At 46.5% G+C, this 26,287-nt stretch overlaps 1 protein-coding gene and 2 pseudogenes across 5 annotated transcripts; 2 read left to right on the plus strand and 1 right to left on the minus strand.

Annotated features, from left to right (window-relative positions):
* The first annotated feature begins 1,946 nt into the window (after positions 1-1,946).
* On the plus strand, positions 1,947-16,407 carry LOC136451029 (mannosyl-oligosaccharide glucosidase GCS1-like). 5 transcript variants are annotated; one of them, XM_066451763.1, is made up of 22 exons: positions 1,947-2,400; positions 2,951-3,024; positions 3,388-3,639; positions 3,883-4,057; positions 4,181-4,267; positions 4,642-4,710; positions 5,259-5,355; positions 5,620-5,702; positions 6,065-6,172; positions 11,742-11,863; positions 11,944-12,051; positions 12,128-12,201; positions 12,664-12,789; positions 13,460-13,527; positions 13,659-13,808; positions 13,914-13,964; positions 14,362-14,418; positions 14,503-14,649; positions 14,739-14,830; positions 15,108-15,217; positions 15,299-15,362; positions 15,462-16,407. In XM_066451763.1, exons 1-22 carry the CDS (start codon positions 2,056-2,058, stop codon positions 15,613-15,615), a joined length of 2,613 nt encoding a protein of 870 aa, XP_066307860.1. In that variant the 5' UTR covers positions 1,947-2,055; the 3' UTR covers positions 15,616-16,407. The 5 variants fall into 5 exon arrangements, 3 of the variants coding, with proteins under 3 accessions (XP_066307860.1, XP_066307859.1, XP_066307861.1); XR_010758510.1 differs by lacking the exon at positions 15,462-16,407 and having other exon boundaries at positions 14,800-14,830; XR_010758511.1 differs by lacking the exon at positions 15,462-16,407 and having other exon boundaries at positions 14,503-14,588; positions 14,800-14,830; positions 15,299-15,327.
* Positions 10,153-11,220, minus strand: LOC136451031 (uncharacterized; annotated as a pseudogene).
* A 2,525-nt stretch (positions 16,408-18,932) lies between the features above and the next one.
* LOC136451032 (probable arabinosyltransferase ARAD1) lies at positions 18,933-22,372 on the plus strand (annotated as a pseudogene).
* Positions 22,373-26,287: the final 3,915 nt, after the last annotated feature.

Raw genomic sequence — 26,287 nt, forward strand, 5'->3', positions numbered from 1 at the left:
CTCAAACTGGACGTAGGGCACGTTGTCTGAACCAGTATAAACCTTGTGTCATTGAGTGCTAGGCCACATTCGATTACAACGTATGACAAAACTACAAATATTTACGTGTTGATCACTTTTTGCACCGACACTCACTATTGATGATAATATATTAGATTTAAACTGTTTGTAGATTCATTTATATTAAACAGTCGATTTGTTCGCATGTTATCCTCTTTTCATCAAACTTATCGACTCGATGTTTTATATCGATCATGTTCTATTTAGCCGATGATGCTTTCTTATATCGCTTCTTTGCTGATTATGAATTCTCTAATCGATCGATGACATGAATCGACCATTTGGTCATATATGTTGGAATTTTAAGGAAAGATCTTTTGATTTTATATTTGGGTGTATTGTACTTATTTTTGTCTAGATTAACCAGTCATCATAAAATCTGCTATGATCCACGAGCATTGGTTATTTTAATTTATATCATTATTATTTAATTTTAGCCGATAATCCTTGATTTAAAGATTTCATGGATACACCGGATATTGGCTATTTAGTCGATAGCCTTATTGAATCGGCTATCTAGCCGTACATTTAGAACTGTTTGGTGCAACACCGACATGTTCCACCTTAAATTATTGATAAGATTTTCTCTCCTTGTCAATTGCAGGTCAAATTGACTGGCACATCATTGGGTTTTCAAAATCGGCTGGTTCTGTGTTGAAGCCAAGCAGATCTCTGGTCTCGTTCCACTCAGATCTTCCGGCTTACTGTGTGTTAATCATATCGCCACATTTTTATGTGAACACCGCCCTTGAATTCCCAACATGAACAGGCAAAACAAGACAGCGATCATTCATGGTTTTTTTAGCTATCCACAGGATTGACTTCACCTCAGCACGATCGGTTGTCCTTTGTGTTGGAGCTAAACAAAACGATAGAGTGTGTATGGGGAGCAACCAAATAGGTGGAGATTGTACTATGAAGATGTAGATAAAAGATTATACAATCAACTAATCAAATCCTGTGCTAATGCTAGTATGTAAGATCACCGTTCCCTGTGACATGAACGACCACGCAAAACGTCAAGTTATGGTAAGGACGGCACGGTGTACTCTCGTTGGTAAAGATGGCAACGGGGCGGGTCTGGACCTGAAACCCGTGGGTTTCAGACCCGCCAGGGGCGGGGTGGGTCTACTTCTCGCCCCGCGGGTTTTCGGGTTCGGGGACTCGAAATGGGGCGGGTCAGGGTCGGGTTTTGAATCCCCCCACGGGTGCCCGTCAAGGACCTGCCATACTGGCCCACCTAAGGTTGTAACTCTATGTATAAATGAACCAATCGACTGACTCTCCTGTCTCCTTCCCATTCCTCCGCCACCCCTGACGCGCACCCCGACCTCCCCGCGCGCGCCCCTGCACCTGAGCGCGATGAGCGCGTCGCATCCCCCCGTCGCGACCCCCTGCACCCCGCACCAGTCCCGCCGCTGCTCCCCTTTGTGAATCGCGACTCTTCGCTACTCCTCACTCCACGGCCGTCTCCACGCCGCACTCCACGACGCCGGCAGCGGGCTTGGCGTCTCTACCCCTACGCAGCTGGCGGGCGGCGATACCCTACGTGCCTGTGCAGCCGGTGGCAAGAAGACCCTCGGCGGCTGGCAGCGAGTCGGCGACCCCAGTCTCCAGGGCACCTACGAGGCTGCGACAGACGAACAGAGCCTCATCTCGTCGACGAGCACCATCTCCGTTCGGGTTGCGGGGAACCCGACCCGACGGGTTTGGGGTTGGGTGTGGATTTTCACCTGAAGCACAGTTCGGGGCCGGCGCGGGTTTCGTTGTTAGGTTTCGGGTGCGGGTCCACGGACGCTCCACCCGTCCCGTTGCCATCTTTACTCGTTGGGCATGACCTTAAGGCGTAAATCAGATATTGCGCAACCGCAAAAGGGAGGCGAAAATTGGCAAGTACGTATCGAAACACCTGCAATCTCCTAAGACCCCAAGTGACGACTCGACTGAGTGGTCGTCCCTAGCAGAAACGGCGAGATCGACGGCGAGAGTTTTCCTATGACCGGCGGCGGCGGCAGCAGCACCCCGCGTCCGACCGCCGCGGCCAGGAGCCGCGGGAGGCCATCTGAGGCCTCGGAGCCGGAGCCGGGCGCACGCCGAGCCGCGGCCGCAGCGGCGCGGCGCCGTGGCCGCGGCGACCATGGGCCCCTGCGCCTCATGGACGTGAGGCCCCGAACCCTCGCGCTCTTCGTGCTTGCTTCCTTCGCCCTCGTGTTGGTCGCCTTCGTGGTGTATACTGGTGGGTGGTGGGAGGAGGCGGAAGGGGAGGGCGCGGCGACACTGCGAAAGGTCATGCGCTCCGTAACCCCGCTGTCAGCGCCCAGGATGATGGATCTGCCTCAGGTGATGCCCATTTGTTTGCCACGTTGTTTTTGTTGATCGTTCTATGTTCTGTGGTGCTGTCTAGACTCTACAACCCGAAGGTTGAAATTGCACGACAACTAAAGCTAGTATAGAAGTACGCACTCTAGTTTCAGGGCCTCTAGTTGATTTGGGAAGGGTTGCTTTATGTATTCGTGAAGTAGTGGTGACTATGATTTAGCATCAGGTGAGATTGGCACCATGAGCTATTAATTGTGCATCACTTCATATTTAACGATGATAGAGTTATGTTGAAACTGCAGTAGTCTATACTGATGTTGGTACACGAAGCTAGTTAAATTTGTTTGTCACGAAGTATGAATATGCTACCTGGGGACCAAACACCGCTTTTGATGTGCACACTAATATATGTATCTGTACTTCTTTTTCTAGTATGCACTTGATTTTCTCTTGATCTAGTTTTTTTTCCTTCTGAATGATGCATAATTGAAAGGCTCTCATTTCTTTGTATTCTTAGGTTTTATTAGTAACCATGTTACCTTTCTGATGGTTCATGCCTAAATGATTGCAGTTTCAAAGTAACCACAAGGAAAGTTTGTATTGGGGCACTTATAGACCAAATGTGTACCTTGGAATTCGTGCAAGGTGCTAAACTTGTGCAAAGTCTCCCTATTCTCCTTCATAACAAGTTAATTACTGAAAATTATTCCCTTCCTGTAGTTCTCTACTGCTTGGACTACATTTGAAAGTTCATGTTCCTCGTATAAAATAGTTTTGATGATATTTCCTTATACTGTCATGAAAGTTAGAATCTTATAGACACTGAGAAGTCTCTCTGTTCCTTCATGTGGAGTCAATCATCTTTATACAATGAAACTACTTCTATACTGTGGCTTTTAAAATAATACGCCATGCTATTTTTTTAGCTGAAAGTACCATCTTTATGCAATGAGAATTCTTTGGAACCAAGGATTCAAGAATTTCTTGCTAATATTACCTCTATTTCAGAACCCCTCTGTCTCTAATTGCCGGACTGATGTGGATTGGCTTGAAAAATGGACAATATTTTCTTCGCCATGTTTGCCAAGATTCTGATGAGCTGAGCACATTTGGGTGGACAGCTCACAATGGTAGGGATTATGGACGTCAAGTGCTGGTTGATCATGGCCTATTCTTGACTACTAGTTTTCTGAAAGAGAAAGGAGAGAACAGTGGTTATGGTGGAGACTGGGCAGTTCGATTGGATGCTAACAGTGAGAGGTAAATATAATTTCATTATCTGCAAATTGAAGAAAAGAGCAGTTCAATCTTACAGAAAAGATGTTTTAACACATCTCAGTTTGTAAACTACTAAACAGAGGATGGAAAGAATGATAGGTCTGAATTGTTTTCTTCGTTGCCTGATCCCAGCTCAGTAGGATATCACCTGTGATTACTTACTTGCAACCGTGCAAAGTTACCAAACCAAAATAAATTTATTCCATGTTGTTAAACTTTCTCTAGGTCAGGCTTAAGTGATGCTCAAGAAAGCACCACACATCTTTTTTTCTACATTGCTGATGAAACTGGAAATCAGATCACTATGGGTTCATATGAACCTTCATCAAAAGGCCCTGTTCTTTTGGCTTCTGGGTCGCATGAGGAGATTGGTGATTGGGAATTGCACTTGAGATCTGAGGTATCCTTGTCTTGATAGTTTTTGACCTTGTTAACTCCTCAGTATTGTTTGCGACTGGGATATGCTGGTGCAACTCCATTTGACTAACTCTCATATGGTTATATGCAACTCTGTTTCTCACAGGACAATTTGGAAATTCACAGAGCTGGATTCAAATCAATGAGTATGCATAATCTGAGTGACCTAGTACAACAAGCTGTTGCGACTAATGTATTTTAAATTCCTCATCATTTACCTTATTACTCCCTCCGCTCCAAATTGTAAATTGTTTTGCATTTTGACTTTATCCTAAGTCAAACTTATCTAGTTTTGACCAAGTTTATAGGAAAATGTATTAATATTTACAATATCAAATGAATCCACTATCAAAATATATTTCATGGTGTATCTAATGAATATAGTTTGACATAGTAGATGTTTGTATATTTTTTTCTATGAACTTGGTCAAATTAGAAAAGTTTGACTTAGAACAAAGCTAAAATGGTTTACAATTTGGAATGGAGTGAGTATTTGGGAAAAATCAGAAGATTTTGTATTTCATTAATTACCTTTCAATGTAGCTACTTATACGGATTTATGTCTAGGCAATGCAAACTGGAAACCTTAACCTACCAGATATTACTGAGGATTCTTCAAATATAATGGTCTATCAGGTAACTGGAAGAGGGCAAGGAAATTTATTCCATCATTATAATTATGTATTCCCCATGTATGTGTGCAGCCTTTCGATAGAAAGAGTCATTAACACCATCTTATTTCCTTTCGACTTTCGTAAATGGTAAATGATGCGCAACATGTGCTTGTTTCCTCAGTATAATGTCGAGAAGCAGGTGTTGCATGCCATAACTTTGATCACTGGCACGTCATATTTCAGTTAAGCATTAGCAATAGAAATATATTAGCACATTAGCTATACTCACTGTTATGTAGTAGTAATATGTATGGATTGGACACATGGAGGATGTATTGAGGCTCTTTTTTTTTTGGTGAACTACGTTATACATTTTATTGTTTTCTTTTGTTTCTTCGAAGAACCTATTTTATTTTATTGTTTTCTACTTTATAAATTATATAACCAAATGTTACTGGTATCCTCTGTTAATTCTTCTGATCCATGTTTGCTGTGGTCTAGGCTTTATGTTGTTGTTTCTTGTCAGCTATTGCATTATGATTTATACTTTACTTTATTTTGATTTGATAGGTTTCCATAAAGACTCCTGCTCAAATAGACATAGTATTCTTGTCAGGGTCTGCCTCAAAGTCTCCAGTGATTGAAGAGCGGATTAGCAAGCTAACAGGTGATTCTGCTGCATAGTGCTTACTGCAAACACTATATGTGATTCTTCTGATTCTATTGTCATGGGATGCAAAGTCACCACCCATATTCTTTACGCACTGATCATTTTGAACAAATCTACTTGGCTCTTGGCTTGTTCTACATCCTTGCATAATTTTCTGGATCTGTTTTATCTACATCTTGTCTTTGTGATGAATATGAAAATCAAGAACATTGTAAGCACAACATATTTGTTGTCTTAGTCACTTCTCACTAATGATGTCAGGTCCCATGCTGAGTACCCGTCTTGAAACAAAACAAAAGGAATTTGAAGAGAGATATGATCAAATCTTCAATGTAAATAATAAGGTGCGCTTTGTTGGATGAGCATTTTGTTTAACATTCCACTTTTTTTATCTTGTTTTTGCAGCATCTGAAGTTGTTTTATTCTCACTGTATTATTGTTTCCTACGAATGAATTAAAATATTTCTTTCCCAAGGGATGTTACTCATTACTTTATTGGCTCTTGTATTTGTTTGTGTATATATCAGTGTGCATGATAGTGTCATTCAGTGTGAAGTGTTTGTGTGCTTCAATTTACTACAGTTGAAAACATTTTAATCGTTAATTTGTTTTTGCTGTTAGATAAGAAATGTTGTAGACAGTTAGTAAAACTTGACTAAAGTTTTTGTCGTTGACCTATGCTGATGTAGTTTTCATTTTGATTAAGATTGATTCCAGAGAATTATCTGTTGGTAGAGCTGCCTTGTCAAGTCTTCTTGGCGGCGTTGGCTACTTCTATGGGCAATCCAAAGTTGCAATTCCGAAAGGTTTTACAGTAAGTTTTAGAGCTTCACCTGACATCAGTTTCATTTGTTCATATTGATAGAGGAAGGGCAATAGGCTTAGATTGCTTAATGGGATTACAGGAGGAGTTACACGTATATATAGGAGAGCAGGGAGAGCCCAAAGGGCCTGGCCAGCCTGGAGGTGCGCATAGGACTAAGAGATTACAGCTAAGAGGTAATTAATTCTAACACCCCCCCGCAGTCGGAACGTTGTTAGAGCGAACGTTCAGACTGGAGCGGAAATCCGTAAATACAGAAGAAGGAAGCCCCTTGGTGAAGACATCGGTGAACTGAGACGTGGTGGGAACATGAAGAACACGGACGGCTCCAATGGCGACCCGTTCCCGGACGAAGTGGAGGTCGATTTCCACGTGCTTGGTGCGCTGATGCTGAATGGGGTTGGTGGAGAGGTAGATGGCGCTGACGTTGTCGCAGTAGACGAGGCAGGCAGAATCTAGAGGATGGTGAAGCTCCTGTAGAAGCTGCCGCAGCCAGGAGACTTCAGCGACACCGTTGGCAACGACACGGTACTCGGCCTCGGCGCTTGACCGAGAAACGGTGGGTTGGCGCTTAGACGACCAGGAAACAAGGCTGCCTCCGAGGAAGACAGCGTAGCCTGAGGTGGAACGGCGGGTGTCGGGGCAGCCGGTCCAGTCGGCGTCAGTGTACACGACGAGCTGAGTTGGAGCAGATCTGGGAATGACCAGACCATGACCGATAGTGCCCTGAAGGTAGCGAAGAATCCGCTTACCAGCAACAAGAACTTCCCGGGGATCATGAATGTGGAGGCAGACTTGTTGGACGGCGTATGCAATGTCAGGCCGGGTGAAGGTCAGGTATTGAAGAGCTCCCACAAGGCTGCGGTAGGCTGTAGGATCATCAACAGAAGGGCCGACGTCAACAGACACTTTGGCACAAGTGTCGACAGGGGTAGAGCATGGTTTATAGTCACTCATGCCATGTCGAGTGAGAATGTCCAGAGTGTACTGACGTTGTGAGAGAAAGAGAGTATCCCTGTGTCGCTGAACTGCCACGCCGAGAAAGTGGTGCAGGGGACCGAGATCAGTCATGGCAAATTCCTTCTTCAGTGCATCAATCACACGGTGTAGGAGCTGCTCAGAGGAGGCTGTAAGGACAATATCGTCCACATATAGAAGCAAGTAGACTGTCGCGGTGCCACGGCGATATATGAAGAGAGAGGTGTCTGACTTGGCTTCAGTGAAACCCAGTGAGAGCAGAAAAGAGGCAAACCGGCTGTACCATGCTCGCGGTGCCTGCTTTAAGCTGTAGAGGGATCTGTTGAGCTTGCAGACGTGTCCAAGAAGAGTAGGATCAGCAAAGCCAGTAGGTTGAGAGCAATACACTGTTTCTGACAAAGTCCCGTGGAGGAAGGCGTTCTTCACATCAAGTTGATGGATGGGCCAATCCCGAGAGTGAGCCAGAGTGAGGACGGTGCGAACGGTAGTGGGCTTGACGACGGGACTGAAAGTCTCATCGTAATCAACTCCGGGGCGCTGTGTGAACCCACGGAGCACCCAACGAGCCTTGTATTTGTCCAAGGAGCCATCAGCATGAAACTTGTGTTTGAAGATCCATTTTTCCGGTGACCACATTTGCCTTGGCAGGCCGAGGAACGAGATCCCGAGTGTGGTTGTTTAAGAGGGCAGCAAATTCTTCTTCCATGGCCCGACGCCAGTGCGGATTAGCAAGAGCGTCACGACAGGACCGTGGCAGTGGGGACAGAGCCTCGGTGTGTAGAGCAAGGCGAGGCTGCCTGTATCCGGACTTCCCGCGGGTCGCCATGCCATGAGAGTTGGCGATTGGCGGGATGGAGACGGATCCTGTTGGCAGTGGAGGACCACTCTGGACGTAGCGCGGTGGAGAGGGAATCATGCCGGAGCGTCGAGGAGGAGCCCCATCGGGGGACTCAGGTGGCGGGCTAGGTGCGGGGGCACGCTGGGTGTAGACGTGGACGACGGGCGGCTTGCTGAAGGAGGAAGCCGGGGGGCGCCTGTACAGCGAGCGCCTGTGGAGGGGGCGCCATGGGCGCGGTGAAGCCGGGTGGAGGAGACTGGGACGCTGGCGTGCTCGGAGTGGCACCGAGGCGCCCATTGGTTTGGGTATGGTGAAGCCCGGCGGAGGCGACCTGGATGCCGGTGTGCCCAGTCCCGGCGCCGAAGTGACTGAAGACACCGGCTGGGAGGGGCCCCGCAGTGGTGCAGGCGCTGGCAGGGTGGCAGCGACTCCAGGTGTACCTGCAGGGAGAAAAGGGACTGACGGAGGATCGTCATCAGTTAGAAAATCCAGTTCGTGTGTAGGTGGTGAGGGCCGGCGAAGTGAGAAAGGGAACGTTGTTTCGTCGAAAACAACACGGCGAGAGATGATGACACGGTTTGTGGCGAGGTTGAGGCACCTGTAACCCTTGTGATCGGGAGAGTAGCCAATGAAAACGCATAAAGAAGAGCGCGGGGCAAGTTTGTGAGGAGTGGTAGCGGTGAGATTAGGGTAGCAGGTGCACCCGAAGGCCCGGAGGTCATGATAGGAAGGGTGAGTGCCATAGAGTGCGAAGAAGGGAGTGCTCATGTTCAGCGTTTTGGTGGGGAGGCGATTTATGAGGTGGGTGGCAGTAGCAAGTGCATCGGCCCAGTAGGAGGGGGGCATGGACGCTTGGAAGAGCAGGGTGCGGGTGACATTGTTGGTGGTGCGAAGCATGCGTTCGGCTTTGCCATTTTGCTGCGAGGTGTAAGGGCATGACATGCGGAGAGAAACACCTTTGGCAAGAAAGAAAGCACGAGACGTAGAGTTGTCAAACTCACGACCGTTGTCACATTGCACGGATTTGATGGTACAACCAAACTGAGTGTGCACAGAGGTGAAGAAATTGGAGAGGACAGTAAAAGTGTCGGACTTTAATCGAAGAGGAAAAGTCCAAAGAAAATGAGAGCAATCATCGAGAATAACGAGATAATATTTAAATCTGGATACACTGACAATAGGGGATGTCCACAGGTCACAATGTATCAGATCGAAATTTTTAGGTGCTCTAGACAAGGAACTAGTAAAAGGCAAGCGAACATGGCGCCCAAGCTGACAGGCATGGCAGATGGAGTCATCTTTAGACTTGCTGCAGATAATGGAAGATGACTGGACGAGACTCTGAAGGGCAGCCCTGCCGGGGTGGCCGAGACGACGATGCCAGGTAGTTGGAGAGGAGTGGCCACAAGAGCACAAGGATCAGAAGGCGACGACGAGAGCTGCAAGGTGTAGAGAGGCCCTGAGCTGTTACATCGAAGGAGGGTGTTCCTGGTACGGAGATCCTTCACAGAGACACCAAGAGGGTCAAACTCCACAGAAACAAAGTTATCAGTAGTGAACTTGCGAACAGAAAGAAGATTTTTAATGATGTCAGGAGCTATAAGGACATTGTTGAGACGGAAAGGGCCTAGGAAGAGTGGAGTATCCGGTGCCAACAACCGGGAGAGTGGCGCCATTTCCCACAACAATGGAGGAAGGAAAAGAGGAGGATGGAGATATGGTAATCATACCAGGGTTGGAGGCAATGTGAGACGAAGCACCCGAGTCGATCACCCAGTCCGAGGAGTTCGGTGGCGGGGTGAGGGTGACGGTGCTGAAGGCGTTGGCGAGGGACTGGGGATCCCACGGTGACCAAGCAGGAGGCGTCGGAGGTGGTGCTGGCGTCCAGGCAGGATGAGACGCCTGGGTGGGCACCTGGTGGTATGTCCCAGGAGCCGAAAGGGTAGTAGGCTGGAGGCACGTCAGGCCACTAGAGCGTGCTGCTGCGACGGAGGCGGGCCGGTGCGGGGAGGTGGACCGCGAGGGCCACCGGGAGTGGACCCGGGCCACATGTGGATGGACCCGGCCCACGGGTTGAGGAGGGAGGGCCACTAGGAACCACCTGGTGAGCCACTGTTCGAGCCGCCTTGGCCACGGCCGCCACGACGACTGCCGGCCACGGCCACTACCAGACGAGGCCCCCCCCGGCGTTCTCTTGAGGACGCGGGGTTGCAGACCCAGAGGCCGGCTGGGATGCAGGTGGCTTGCTGGACGAAGAGACGACGAGAGCCGATGGAGGTGCCATGTTGAGCTCGGCCAGGCGCAGGTCGGCGCGGACGTCCGCAAAGGAGGGGAACGACTTCTGGCGCGTGATGAACTGCGACATGAACTGGAAGCGCTCATTGAGTCCTCGCAGTATGTTCAACACCAGAGTACGGTCATGGACGGGCTCACCAAGATCGGCAAGGGCATCAGCCATGCCCTTCATCTTGCGGCAGTAGTCATCGATGGAGAGGGCGCCCTGGGAGAGGGTGCGGAACTCAGCGTCGAGGAGCATGGCGCGTGACTCGCGATTGTTTCAGGAACTGCTGTTCAATGCCGAGCCACGCTGCCCGAGCGGAGATGCCGTCACGCTCGTGGATGACGTCCAGAAGGTCGGTGGAGATGGTGTTGAAGATCCAGGAGACGACCACGCAGTCCATGCTGGGACCACGCTGGATCGTTGAAGCGGGAGGCGTCACTGAGGACGTGGTCCTTCAACGCGAAGCAGCCGAGGATGAGGAGGACGTAGCCGCGCCACCTGGAGTAGATGGAGGACTGGAGGTCCGGAACGATCGGAATCAAGTTCTTGATGTTCTGGACAGCAGCAGCCTGGCTGTGTAGATGAGCGATGGTCGCGGCGTCGGAGGAGATGGAGTGATCGTCGCCTTCCTGAGAGTCGTCGTCGTGGAGGGAGTCCGTGCGGAGACAGTCCCGGAGGGCAGCGGCCTGCTGTTCCAGGGCGTCGGCCTGCGCGCGCTCCTTCTCGAGGGCGTCAGCGGTGGCACGAACGCGATCCTGAACGGCAGCAGCGGACTTGAGGAGGTCGGCCTCCGTCTGAAGCTGCTGGCTGCGTTCGGTGTTGGTGGAGTGCAGGGAGGCGGCCTCCTCCTCCAGCTTCTGGGCGGCGGCGAGAGCTTCATCACGAAGCTTGATTGCGGTGGCCGCGGCGGAGGCGCCGGAGGTCGAAGTGGCCATGGGCGCGCGGCTGGGGCGGCACCAGGCGCGGCGACGGGGGCAGCTCCGGGCACGCCGGCGACAGGGAAGGGTCGCGGGTCGCGGCGGCTCCGGGCGCGACTCGAGGCTGCGCGCGAGAGAGAGATGAAGGAGCGGGCGCGGCTCGAGGCGGGCGCCGGGAATAGCGGAAGCAGAGGAATCGAAGTTAGTCTGATACCATGATAGAGGAAGGGCAATAGGCTTAGATTGCTTAATGGGATTACAGGAGGAGTTACACGTATATATAGGAGAGCAGGGAGAGCCCAAAGGGCCTGGCCAGCCTGGAGGTGGCGCATAGGACTAAGAGATTACAGCTAAGAGGTAATTAATTCTAACACATATGTTGTGATCTGCTCTTGTTCTGAGAAATTGCTATCTCAGGATACTTTTTAAAAAAAAATTAGCTGTGTTATTTTTATACTGTTTTGTAGTTATGTTGCATCTGAATTCCTAAGCTACAAGTCACAGCTCACAGACAACCAAAACTTATTGCTTATGTTTCTCTGCCAGCAAAAAAATGGGGATAAGTATATTCCATATTGGCCTGCTGCGTTATATACAGCTGTTCCCAGTCGCTCATTCTTTCCAAGGGGATTTCTGTGGGATGAGGGCTTCCATCAATTAGTCATTTGGTAACTATTAGTTTTTCTCAGTGTTCAACAAAGGTTTTCTGCTGTATGCTCTAACGCACATCCTCAGTGGTGATGTACAGGCGGTGGGATGTGCATATATCTATGGATATCATTGGGCATTGGTTAGATCTGCTTAATTCAGATGGATGGATTCCCAGGGAGCAAATCTTAGGAGCTGAAGCTTTAAGGTTGTTTCTACTGTCACAACCAGTGATAAGTTTAGTGCGACACTTATTATATAATCCAACTTTTCCAATCATGCAGTAAAGTTCCTGAGGAGTTTGTTCTGCAGTACCCTTCAAATGGAAACCCTCCAACTTTATTTCTTGCGATACGTGGTAAGCCATTACTTTCTTTCTTCCTCCTCGTGTTGATGATGTGTTTATTGTATCTTGTGATATCTAACTCTTTGTTTCCTCTGATATTTAGTGTAACTTGCCCGCATGGCATGCCTTTAAATGAAAAATGTTGAAGCATAACCCTATAAAATGAATTTACAAACTGCAGTTTTCTGTTCCTCTTTCTCCAATATTCAAATGCCATAATATATGAAAAAGGGCACGGCAAAGTGTTCAAGGAACAGAAGACCTGTCTTGGGAGTATTACAAAATATGTTAGTTTGTAACGTTTTGGTGTATGCTTATCCAATTATAAGCATTGAATGCTAAGAAGTTTTGTTGACTGGCAAGCACCTAAAGTCTGTTAAACATGTGAAGGTCTGTAGAGTTGAAGTCTTGAATTGAACTGTAATAAAGTCTTGCTTTCGATTAATTTGACATATGCCCTTTGTCTCGGCACAGATTTGGCAAGTGGTATACATGCACAGCAGTTTTCAGATGAGGAAGCTGAAAAGGTTTCCAGTTTCCTTCAAAGGGCTTATATACGGCTAAATTCTTGGTTTCAGTGGTTCAACAGTACACAATCAGGTGAGCTTTCTTTTACCACTTTCATCTTCTGTACTCATACTGACTAGTTGGAGTTTTAATGCTATTGCCACGGTTATTTTCTGAAACACACAAACATGATAAACCGACAAGCTGTTATATGGTGTATGGAGATGATAGTTGAAAGCCTAACAAGAGGCACTAGCTCAGTCTATTATTAGGTGCTAACTGTGGTTGTACAGCAAAAAGAGAGAGAGAGAGAGAGAGAGAGAGAGAGAGAGAGAGACGATTGGGACTTTGAAGCCTTCACTAGGTGCTATTAATTTTTAGAGTATATTTCGGTCGCAGAATTTCACTTTCAGTTACTGCTGGCTTCAATTCATAATTGTAGTGAGCACAATTTCTTATAAGACATGAACCTAAGCTTGAGCAGAAATTAATTGTTGACACAGCTGACAGTCTTTCCAGTCGATCTCCTAGACTTCCTTTTGTAGACACAGATTTGCAGAACTGATCTCCAGTAGCTCCATATTTTATACTCTCACCTCAAGTCGGTGAAAAAAGTATATTTGGTTCTAAACTATTCTTTTTGTAATTGTGGTCCTCAGCTAGTTAAGTAGCTGTTACATCTCAAATCCACTGTTGCATATATGATTCTACTTGTCGTGTCAACACTTCTACCTTTGGCTTATTTATCATAATTTTTTTATAGGTAAATATGAAGGCACCTTCTATTGGCATGGAAGAGACAACATAACAAGAAGGGAGTTGAACCCAAAGGTTTTTACATAATTCATTGTTGCTTGTTCTCCGCACTGATCAATTGATCAAAAGCTTTTTCATTGAGCACACGTCATGCCATATTAGAGTTCCTTCACTTTGCACTTCTGATGTTCCCAATTACTTTGCAGACTTTGACATCTGGATTGGATGACTATCCTCGTGCATCTCACCCTAATGATGAAGAACACCATGTTGACCTTCGTTGTTGGATGCTTCTTGCTACAAACTGCATCCGTTCCATTGCGGAGTTTCTTAAAATGGATAGTTCTCTTGAGAAGGTAGTTCAGTGTGGATGTAGGAACATGACTTGCTAATTCAAGTTGATTTGTCTCAATCATTGACTTTGGCTCTTTTCTTTGAAAAACTTTGTTGAATTTTTGCAGGATTACTATAAGATGTCAAATCAACTTTCTGATTTTGGAACACTTAACAAGGTACTGTGCTGTCAATCCCTTGATTTTTTTTTCTGTGAAACAAAGTACAGACGCAGACACAAATACATGGAAGTCCTTGAATTTTGTATCATATTGGAATTGTTTTTTTGGAGATCTCTCAAGTATTTTGGCCCTGTCTTGACTCCACCATAAACCTGTTCCACTCTCCTCTTGAGAGTGGACCTCTCAATAATTTCCTCTGTATGGAATCTTCTAGAAAATTGTACGTTTATAAAAAATTCTGCCTTAAAACATGGTTTTATTCTAGTTGATATATTGATCATGTTCTGAACCCCGATTGTGCCTTTATGAGACTATTGGTTTAGTTCCAAAATCGAAACAATCCGATGACTACTGCTTGTTTCATCCAGTTATGTAATCATTGGCATTTTTACAGTTGCACTTGGATGACAAAATTGGTGCTTATTTTGATTATGGTAACCATACTGAAAAGGTCAGCACCGTGCTTCCTCTGACCTTTGGTACTTTGTTTTCCACACACTATTCTCAAACTGTGATTGTGAGGTTATTTTTGTAGGTTCGATTGAGATGGTTTGATGTGAAAGACAAGGATACTATGAGGCGAGAATTCTTGCGAGAAACATTACAACCCCCTCAGCTGCAGTTAGTACCCCATGTTGGCTATGTCAGCCTCTTCCCATTCATGATGGGGACTATTCCACCTGTATATTCTTTACTTCTATCTGTCTTGTTTATCACTGAAATGGTTTTTCTGATGTCCATCCTAATTAGTAATCACATGTGGCTACTCAGGAGTCATGGGTTCTTGAGAAGCAGCTCAATCTGATATCTAATACCTCTATTTTATGGACAGATTATGGCCTTCGATCGCTTTCTAGAACAAGGTAAATGGTCATGAATTGGTCTATTATTTTGTCCATTCTCCCCTCCCCCTCATCCACCCCAACCCTTCTCCCAAAACACCACATAAGTTTTGGATATCTGGAGCATATATGCTATTGCTTTCCTACCCTATGAACGCATCAATATGACTAGATGGAATTGTCAAACTGCATTCATGCTCCCAATACCTTATTACTGTAGCTCACGATGGTTTATATAGCTATATTATTTGGTCATCCAATAACCGGGTTCTGAACTATTTATTGATATATGGTCCAGTTCAATATATATGAAGCGTAATACAGAGCATGACCCCCCTTATTGGAGAGGTGCCATTTGGATAAACATGAACTACATGGTTCTTTCCGCACTACATCACTATGCACATGGTAAGTTCTTTAAGTGCCTAGTTTATACCCTTTGCAAACCCTTCTGCTGGCACAATGATCTCACATTGTGCTTTCGTGTAGAGGATGGTCCATATAGCAGCAGGGCAGGGGAATTGTATGACAAGCTAAGATCAAATCTTATCCGGTGTGTTCATTCTTCTCTTGAGTTGAAACCAAATAAATTAGCTGAACTGTAGCTTGTCTAATGGATTGCTGACGCTACTTTCCGGTTTTACATTTACAGGAATATCGTGCAGAATTACGATGAAACAGGGTTCTTCTGGGAAAACTATGACCAGAAGAACAAAGGAAAGGGAAAGGGTGCACGGTCATTTACTGGATGGACTTCACTTATTGTTCTGATCATGGCTGAGTCCTACCCAACATTGCATAGGTGAGATATTCATTGCAAACAACCAGAGCAGAAGGGGCTGACAGCTGGCTGTTGTTTAGCTTGATTTCCAACCAGAATACTCGGAGAACTTGATTCATAGCATTAACTGCCTTAATCATGAAAATTTTGACAATAACTCCTGGTCAATCTGTTCAGCATCATTTATACAGTGTTAGTGGTCATCGCTGTTCACTCTCATACTGTAAACTAGTTCCTCGAAGAACTAACTTTTGGGGTCCCGAAAACCACCCCAGGAAAGCATGAGCATATGGAAACATTTGGTTCTTGAAAGCTGATACTACGTGGAGCTGTTATTTGCTATTGAACGTCTATGAATGTACTCTGTTACTGCATGTTTCTTCAGGGATCATTGAGCTGTCATTTGGTTCTTGTAATCTGTTACTGCTCTTACTATGCCTGGCCATTTGCACAATACGGGTATAACGGCCCAATGATCCCTGAAGAAACATGCTGGCCCGAGTACGTGACTGATACATTCGCATTTACTGTGAGATCTGAACCTGTTCGAAACGACCTGTTCGGTTGGCTGGTTAGTATCGTTGCTGGTTCGTTTATGTGAGAAAGAAGTACTGCTGGCTGGTTCATGTGAATAGTGTCTATGTGAGAGAATTTTGATTGCAGCAGTTCTTGTATGTGAGAGAATTTTGACTGCAGCAGTGTTGCTTTTAAGAGCAGTCGAACATTGTGAATGTATGGCATGTGTTTTGAAATCGTTTAACCCTCTGGAAAGCGGGCCCTGTCTGTGCTGTGACTGCCTGTACTTTCCTTTGCTGTGTCTGCAAGCATCATGTATCCCCTGTTTTGCAAGCAAAGTACTCCCAACATTCTGAATTCAAATTATCGTCAGAAGCCAAAAATGTTTCCTTCCCCAGGTAAGTTGTTGCCCAGTTGATCACTGGGAAGTGGGACCCCTTTTGAGCCGAGACCACCGGGCTGGTAGCAGCTTGCCTTGGATTCGTGGTACTGGTCAAATCATGGAGAGGGGAGACTTCCTGAATCCGTAGTCCTGATGGAGAATCTCTTGCGATCAACTCACGGATTCCCGGTTCTACCAGGTTCAGCAGCTTGTATCGTATCGTAAATTATTTACTACTGGCTGATTTGGTGTAAGAGAAAAACACTATTTCTGACTAAAAATTTACAATCATTTACGAGCAAGCGAACAGGCTACAGGTCGCCTGCCACTGACAACTTTGGTGCACGCGTCCGGCGTCCACGCCATTATGGATGGAAGTCAGTACTTCCAATGTCAAAAGTCAAAATATGTACTCTACCCATCTCGCACCGCGGAATTTCCCTTCTGGATGGAAGAATCAAATCCGTTTGCTTGAACATATTAGCCGTATCGTTTTAGTAAAACAACAGCATTTTTTTCTCACAATAAATCATTATCATTATCAGCATCAGTCATTTTTACCGGCCAACGGAGACAGTACTGTAGCATTGAATTTCTCGCGTGGCGGTTAGCAGTCAGTCACCGTGGCCACGGTCCAAGCAGAAGCGGACGGAGCACTGAGCACACGAGCGCAGAGAGCCGTCGCCATCGTCCGTTGAAGATTCGCAAATTTGCTAGCGGACACAGTTTGCTCCATCCAAACTCTCAATGCTCTGTTCGCTTGGCTAAAAGTATTGTTGATTAATTAGTTACGAGAGAAAAATATTATTTGTTGGCTGAAAAAATATAGCTTATAAGTCAAGCGAATAGGACGTAAACCCACCCAAATTCCCAACAGCCCCAGCCCAATCATCACATTCCAATAGCACACCAGAGCAACGACGGAAGATGAACACGAAAGTTTATCCCGTTGTTGATTGCGCATGAGTAAAATGCAAGTCAGGTCCTTAAATTTTTGGGACATTCCTATTTAGGTCCTTGAACTGTAAAATCTACTATCTAGGTCTCTCATCTGTTGCTATTGCGCACTAAAGGACCAAAACCTGCCACGTCAGTGTCAACATCCAACGGCGATGCCACAGTGGCAGCTGGACACTGTGGGGCCGTGCCAACTTCTAAAAAAACCCTCAAACGTTTGGAGCACAGCGCATGCACGCCCGGCCATGCGGGCACGCGAGCAGGCGCCGTCGCTGGCGTGCATGCGAGCCGCCGCCGCGGCGGCCACGCGGGCCAGCAGCAGCTGCCGGCGTGTGGGCTTGCGTGCGAGCAGGGGTTGCCACAGCCGCTGCGGGCACGCAAGCAGGCGCCACCGCCGCCTCTGCAGGCACGCGTGCGAGCCACCGCCGCGGCCACGCGAGCGAGCAGGCGCCGCCGCAGCCGTCGCAGCCACTGCGGGCGCGCAGTGCGAGTCGCCGCCGCCACTGCAGGCGTGCATGCGAGACTCGGCCGTGGGTGCGCGTGCGAGCCTCTGCCGCGGCGCGCGGCGGAGGATCATTGGGGTCACCGGGTGGAGCCGCAGCGCCTCCTTGACGCTGCGGTGGAGGACGTCCATCCGGAGCAGGACGTCGCAGTCGATGATTGAAGCATCGTCGTTCGATCGTTCAGCAGCAGCCGCCTCTGCTCCTTCGTGGCCGCGTGCAGCCACTCTGCGTGGCAGAGCAGGTGTGATGGTCGCGGCGGCAGTGAGCCGGGGTCGGGAGGTACGTGAAGAAAAGGCTGACTAGGTGCAGGCCGCCGATGAGCTCGCGGAGGAGCGAGGACACGTCGTCGTACATGTGATCCCGGACCTCCTTCCCCAGCAGGCACCGGTTCGCGATCAGCAGGAGATCGTTCTCGACGGCGCCTGCTCGCGCGCCCGCGTTGCCGGGGCGTGCATGCGCTGTGCTCCAAACGTGTGAGGGTTTTAGAAGTTGGCATGGCCCCACAGTGTCCAGCTGTCACTGTGGCATCGCCACGTCGGTTGTTGGCACTGACATGGCAGGTTTTAGATCTTTGGTGTGCGTTGGGACCTAAATAGTTGTTTTTTAGTCTGAAGACCTAAATAAAAATATTACAAAAGTTTAAGGACCTTACGTGTATTTTACTCATTGCGCATTGATTGCGTCTGGAACTGAAGTCCACGCCGTGGCCAGACCGAGATCAAGCTGGAAATCGACGGCCTGTTTGTTTGCTCCATCGTAAATTTTTAGTTAGAATAATATTTTTTTTCTCGTATCAAACCAGTCAATAATAATAATCTATGATCGTATATGGTTATATCAGCATCAGCCGAACAAATTACGAGATTAAGACCTATTTATTTGAACTATTTATCAATCATGATTAAATATTTTTTTCTTACAACGAAATAGCATCAGCCGGAGACGTGCAATCGTGCCTGCATTCAGTATTAGTGTTCCATCAGGTCCACCCACCCGTTCATCGAGTGACAAGTTCCCATCCCCGACTACTTTACCACCACCACCACCACCGTCGGAAAGCACAGCACAGCCGAGCCAACCAACGGGCGTGCCCACTGCGCGGCGCCATTGGGGTCGGCGGGCGCCATGGGGGCGCCGAGCAGCCTCGCGCTGGCGCTGGGCGCGGCCTTCCTGCTGCTCCTCGTCGCGCTGCCCTCGGCCTTCCTCTACCTCACCTCCTCCACGGCGCCCGCGGCCACCCGCGCCACCCTCCTCAACCTCAAGCCCTTCTCCGCCAGGTGCGCGCCCGCCGCCGCCGCGCCGCTCCGCGTCTTCATGTACGACCTGCCCGCTCCCTTCCACGTAGCCATGATGAGGGCCGACGCCGGCGCCGGCGGCGCGGGTTTCCCCGCGTGGCCGCCGTCCGCGGGCGGGATCAGGCGCCAGCACAGCGTGGAGTACTGGATGATGGCGTCGCTCCAGGACGCGGGCGCGGGGCCGGAGGGGGGAAAGGGAGGTCGTCAGGGTGCGGGATCCTGACGCCGCCGATGCCTTCTTCGTGCCCTTCTTCTCCTCGCTCAGCTTCAACGTGCACGGCCGCAACATGACCGACCCCGACACCGAGGCCGACCGCCTCCTGCAGGTGCCGCCATTAATCACATTCACATACAGATAATTTTTTAGATACTACAGTAGCTCTGTACAAATTGTTACTCCTACAGCCTACTTATTATTATTATTTTCTGTTGGCTCATTGGTGGTTGATAATTTTGCGTTGTCATGGGACCTACGATTGATTACCATTTAATTAGGCTCAGATTGAGACAGCTCTGTACAAATTGCTACTCTAAAATTAAGAAGCAGCCAAAATTACCCAGTGAAAGCTGCACTAATACACCCACTAGAACAGCCACAACATCACCAAAAATCATTGAGCCATTGAACACAGACAAGCGCATCAAAGATATTACGCAGAGGAACAAACTGTTGCTATTTTGACAATTCTCTCGCCAGTTGGTGTTCTTTTACCATCAACCCAGCCTGTTCGGTTGGCTGATTCGTATCGTTGCTGGTTCGTGAAGAAGTACTGCTGGCTGGTTTGTGTGAGAGAAAAATATTGTTCCAGCTGGAAATTTACGATCGTTTACGACAAGCCACAGCCAAACGAACAAGCTGTGGTGCTATCAAGAAAAGAAACATACTTCTTTTCAAATTCCGAATCTATCTGATAGGTTGGCAAATGTCCCCCTTTCCTCGTTGATACAATGTGGCATCTTTTGTCACTGTATGTTTTGCTCTCTAGTTCTGGACTGTTGGGACTTAGTTACTGTGACCTGTTTCTTAGTTTAGGATTTCTGTGATTAAACCTTGGTCACTGCTAAGGATATTTCGGAAGAACTGAAATCAATTAAGATGGGAAATGGTGCATTTGCTTATTCTGCTAAGGTTGACAGGATTTGCACATATGGTTAAATCTGTAGGAGAAATTCTTGATTGTAGATGGTATGGTGCTTCCCATATATGTTAAGGCCAGTGAATGTAGCTCCTTGTGGGCAGCAATGCCCTGAAGCTAGCTTGATGTGCATGACAACTAGCAACCTCTACGGACTTATAGGTGCCAATGTGCTATGATGGTGTTTTCGAGAGTTATACGAGGATAATAGAACAGGCAGTAGCTAAGAGTTCTACGGTTCAACATCTCTGAGAACAGGACACTGTTTAATCCATGCCCTGGTGTCCTTCTGATCTCTTTGATAATGCAATTTGTGCTTGAGGCAAAGAAAATTTATTCCAAGAAGATACCACTACTTTCTTGTCACCTAATTTTTACTTTCGCCATCTCACTATGCCAAGTTTGTTTAGCCAACACAAAACACTAGGCATGTATGGTAAGAAATAAAATAAAAGTAGTCTACTACTCCTCTAGAGTTTATTAGTTAATCAGGATTTGCAATCCATTTTAACATTAGGAAAATATTTTTCATGTAAATAATCTCACTGTCTTTTTATCTTGCTATTGTTTTCTTGCAGGTTGAACTTGTGGACATTCTATGGAAGTCTAAATATTGGCAATGGTCTGCGGGCCGTGACCATGTCATTCCTATGCATCACCCTAATGCTTTCAGATTCCTGCGAGCAATGGTGAATGCATCTATTCTTATAGTTTCAGACTTTGGGAGATACACAAAGGAGCTGGCTTCCCTGAGGAAAGATGTTGTGGCACCATATGTGCATGTTGTGGATTCCTTCCTTGATGATGATCCACCTGATCCATTTGAGGCTCGTCATACACTGCTTTTCTTTCGAGGCCGTACTGTCAGGAAAGATGTATGGAACTGATTTATGATTGTAATAACAACCTCTGCCCCTTCTCTGTGATCTGTCTTAATTTGCCAGTTTAGTTCACTCTTTTTTTTTCTCCGTTCTGGAATCTGACTAGGCATTAAAGAACTTTAAGGTTAAAGTTGTTTATAGCATTCATTTTATTTTTTCAGGAAGGGAAGATCCGGGCAAAACTTGGGAAGATATTAAAAGGCAAGGAAGGGGTGCGCTTTGAGAATAGCATTGCCACGGGCGACAGGCATTAAAATAGTAAGTCAATTTTCTCATTTGTACTCTCCTTTCCTTAGTGATATTAACATTTTTCTATTAAGGCTTCTTTATATGAGAGCATGAAATTTACAAATCTGTTTGATCCTAACAGTCTACAGAAGGTATGCGGTCGTCAAAGTTTTGTCTTCACCCTGCTGGGGACACTCCTTCCTCATGCCGCCTGTTTGATGCCATAGTCAGTCATTGTGTTCCTGTGATAGTCAGCAGTCGCATTGAGCTCCCTTTTGAAGATGAGATTGATTACAGTGAGTTCTCCCTTTTCTTCTCGGTTGAAGAAGCTCTAAGACCTGATTACTTGTTGAACCAGCTCAGACAGATCCCCAAAAAGAAGTGGGTTGATATGTGGTCAAAGCTTAAAAATGTCTCTCATCATTATGAATTCCAGTATCCGCCCAGGAAGGGTGATGCTGTGAACATGATATGGAGGCAGGTGAGGCACAAAATCCCTGCAGTTAACCTTGCTATTCACAGGAATAGAAGACTCAAAATTCCAGACTGGTGGGGATAATAATTGGTGAATAGTGTACATATTACCACATCCACTGTTAGACCTGGTTATTTTCTGTGGGTTATGGAAACAACGCTCATCGTCCATGGTGAACCAACTGCTCATCTTAAGATCCAAGGACTGAGTCCACAACTATTTGCAGACAGGAACTGACATTATCACCCTTTTTTGGTTCATTTTGTGACGGCTTCCTATTTTTCCCTGATGCTACAAAATAGAGGGGACAAATAAACTTACTGTAATATTATAGAGGAGACATACCTGACAAATAGGATCTGTAGCTTCTTTGTACTCGCACACTGGAAGTTTAAATACATTCAGTCGATACGGTCCTCTCTGTGTTTGCTACTTTGAATCTGTTGACTTGAATAACGGAGGTTTCAATATGGTTGGTGTCTATTTCAGTATATGCTGTCTTGTAGCGTGATCGAGCTACTAAAATTCACCTTGGTTGGAACTTGCTGTGAACTCTGGTGGAACCTTCTTTTGGTTTGTAGGGTCCTGCATTAGTCGTCAAGCAAACACGACCAAGCATCAGATGTGAATGAATCTGGGTCATCCTGTTTTTTTAGTTTAGACGTGGAAATGAGGTTGCTGAAAAGATTGGATGAAAGGAACTTTCTGTGGGATCATCATCGTTCGCCTGTTTTTATATAGGCATGCCTTTTATATACCGTTGACTTGGTACTTGGTAAGTACATGCCTGATGGGGAGTATAATATATCTTTTGTGCTCAAGTTGCAACTTTTCAATGACTTTTCCCCCGAGCTAATTCGCATTTCAGCAATTGATTAAACACAAGAGGCATCGCGCATCGGCACCCTGCATATGGTTGGCAGCTCCATTGGTCCAAGTTCCATGTCCTTTGGATTAACAAAGGATAATCAACAGGGCAAAGCACCAGGAGTTGAGAACCATGACATGTATGAAACGCCTACTTCAACTTTAGACTCGCTACACCGATCACTAAGATTAGCTATAAAGCAGCCTCTTGGTTCCAACAAAGCGCTGACTGTTGCCTGACTGGTTGACCATCAGGATCTAGAGTTAGTAGGAAAAGGTGAACAGAAAATACAGAGCGTTGCTGCTGATGTGAACTAGAGGAGGGTGCACATGCAGTGATGCACGCGGCACACATGACAGTAAGCATGACACTCCCCGGGATTAGTAGAGATGATGATGATGATGATGCAATCACAGGAGAGCCAAGCAGAGCAGGACAGCCAGAGCAACCATTCTTTTTGTCGATGCTTGGTTGCAAAGCTAGCGGTGGTTGGTTGGAGCTTGATATAGAAGTGGAACTATGGGAGGATGTATATATAATATATAATGGGTTAAGCCATGCCACGGTGTGTCCGAAGGACAAGCGAACAGCACGAGCACGAGGCCATGTGCCTGCAGGCTGCAGGCTGAGAAACTTTGGTTTAGTGCAACAAAACAGCTAGACAAAGATAATGACGTTACTAGTTGGCCATTAGGAGTGAGGGGACTAGGATATCCTCCTGCATCCTCTAGCCGTCCATTGCAAGTTGCTTCATGTACCGGATGAGCATGTTCCATTTAAGCGAGACAATTTGTCGGCTTTATGTACCGGATGAGCATGTTCCATTTAAGCGAGACAATTTGTCGGCTTTGTAAACCCAGGATCTTTGGGCCTGCTTCTCAGCAAAAACTCGGTCCAGCAGACGGCATTACAACGACGCGCGATTCATGGGCCGGCCCATATACCTAACGACAAACCGGAAGAGCGATCCAATCTTCGACCGAAAGGCCTGGCTAAGGAGGGGATGGCGCTCGCTTCCGACTCCGACCCGCTTTTCCGACCGGGAATACACCGAACCTCTGTTTACAGCTCTTCTCGGACCGACGCGGTCAGAGCCGTCTGGGAACAACCGACCGAGGACGCCCGCTCGATAAGGACCCAAGAATCAGGCGGAGCAGATAAAGCAAGACGCTCAAGTCAACCGCAATACCGAGGACCGTACCCTACACACCTGCAAGACAGTACTGACAGGCCATGCCAGAAGGGTGCTTTGCAACCCTTCAGACATGTAAGAACACAAACGGTATTGTGGGCGTCGATATTTGTCCTACAGTATGGTAGGCGCCGACATTTGTCATACTAGAAGAACACGATGGAACCTGCCACATGCATCTAAGCGTTAACAATATTGTGGGCGCCGACAAACTGTCTTATACCCGACGGCGTGAACAACAAGACTAGAAAACACGCACACTCTCTTTCTCTCTCTCCTAACTTGTAAGGCCGTCCTCTTCACCTATAAAAGGAGATGCGCTCTCTCTTAAAAGGACGGTCATTTTTTCCAACTCTCTCTCTCTGTTAAGCTTTAGACATTTTGAGCACTCGAACAGCTCCACAGCTCTAGAACTCTTAAGCTACACAAAGTATACATTCCAATACTTAGCGCACATTGAAGCTCCCGTCACTCTTGGCCCTTCGGTTCGGAGCTTGATCGGACCTTTAACACCCCTTTCTCATTCCCACTCGTTTGCAACATCACTGTAAACTTCGAGCACCTGAGCTCAGGAATAAAGTCACCGATCGACTAAAACTGGACGTAGGGCACGTTGTCTGAACCAGTATAAACCCTGTGTCATTGAGTGCTAGTCCACATCTGATCACAACGAACGATAAAACCATAAATATTTACTTGTTGATCACTTTTCACACCGACACAATTACTCCCACAAATGGCCATGCAAGGTCGCCAATGCAGGCACATTGTTGAAAGCGTTGGGCAATGTCGACGAAATCCCTTTTTCTTTATTATTATTGCATAGACAGGAGCTTTGGTGTTCTCGTAGGTGCGTTTGTCCAGGTTTCAGTCCCGACACGGCTCCCTACACTACCAACCAAGCACAAGCGCTAGGGACCAAACTTGGATTTGCGATGGCATCAAGGAAAGCAACAGTCGTAAGAACGCACGTTTTTCATTTCCCGAAAGACCACATGAGCATGCATCTTATCGTAGTAACCGTGCGCTCCAACTAGTCTTTCCCCTTTGCTTTGCAAGTGCTATCTCTGTCAAAAAAAAACTTTGACGTTTCAGAACTTTTGGATTAGATCAAAATGATCATGGATGCCTCCATTAATTAGGGGGCTAGTTCTGACTTTCAATGGTTGCGGATGCTAACGGTTCCACCAGAGAAGGGTTAATTTAGTAGTACATGGTTTCACTAATCTACTCTCTCTCCGTCCCAAAAATAAGTACATATCTCGCACTTTGAGTCATCACCACATATATAAAAGAATACTAATGTTTGTGATATCAAATAAACATTATTGATTAATCACACCATATGTTTTTCTAGTAAACCGATTTAGAGATACAAATGTTAAAACTATGTTTTATAAATTCAGTCAAATTTTAGATTGGTTGACTTCACAAGAAGCGAGATGTACTATTGTTTTAGGCAAAATGAAGTAAATGTTAGAATAGCATGTTTTTTAGGAAATTTAATAAATCCTAATGTTAAGTCTTTTTTGGATGGATAGAGTAATTAATGGACAAACATGGACACACTTCTGGGTCACAGATAAGCGAGGTCTCAATGTTGTCTCAAGTCAACTATTTTAAAGTTTAACTATTGCCTTTTAATATTATTATATTATCTATAAACTTATAAAAGATATATACTTTAGGAAAGTATCTTTCAAGACAACCATACTAGAATCACTTTAAACATTTAGGTTGATTACACAAAAGAGAGGTATTTTGTAGTCATGATGTAGAACAATTGACTTAGGCTCTATTTGAATGCACTAGAAACTAATAATCTATAGTTAATATTGACTAACTAACTATTATCTGACTACCTATTAGTTTGGTTATGTTTGGATCCACTAGAGGTGGATGTATTGGTCGTTTTGTTTATAATACCATTCATCAATTTATAATTGGTAGGACATATGGATAGAAGTAGATGGAATGACAAAAGTGACTTTTTATAATATATCATATGTGTCGACGAAATATGGTCGGCAGTCTACCTAGGGGTATGCCCAAGGTAGTAGATTATCGGCAGACAGATGCGCAAGCCCCAAACAAGACGGTGACGCGAGACAGACACGAGGTTTTATCCAGGTTCGGCCGCCAAGAAGGCGTAATACCTACGTCCTGCGTCTGATTTGTATTGCTGTATGTCAATGAGAGATATTTTTTAGAGGGGTCCCCTGCCCGCCTTATATAGTCCGGGGGGCAGGGTTACAGATCTGGAA

The sequence above is a fragment of the Miscanthus floridulus genome, chromosome 5 (genome assembly GCF_019320115.1).
Source record: "Miscanthus floridulus cultivar M001 chromosome 5, ASM1932011v1, whole genome shotgun sequence".
Lineage (NCBI taxonomy): Eukaryota > Viridiplantae > Streptophyta > Magnoliopsida > Poales > Poaceae > Miscanthus > Miscanthus floridulus.

What these genes read in the sequence shown, in the direction of transcription:
- LOC136451029 (XM_066451762.1), top strand. Translation starts at nt 2,056, where the DNA reads ATGACCGGCGGCGGCGGCAGCAGCACCCCGCGTCCGACCGCCGCGGCC. An exon ending in TACCTTGGAATTCGTGCAAG is followed by an intron (nt 3,025 to 3,387) that starts GTGCTAAACTTG and finishes CCTCTATTTCAG; the next exon opens with AACCCCTCTGTCTCTAATTG. An exon ending in TTTATTTCTTGCGATACGTG is followed by an intron (nt 12,202 to 12,663) that starts GTAAGCCATTAC and finishes GTCTCGGCACAG; the next exon opens with ATTTGGCAAGTGGTATACAT.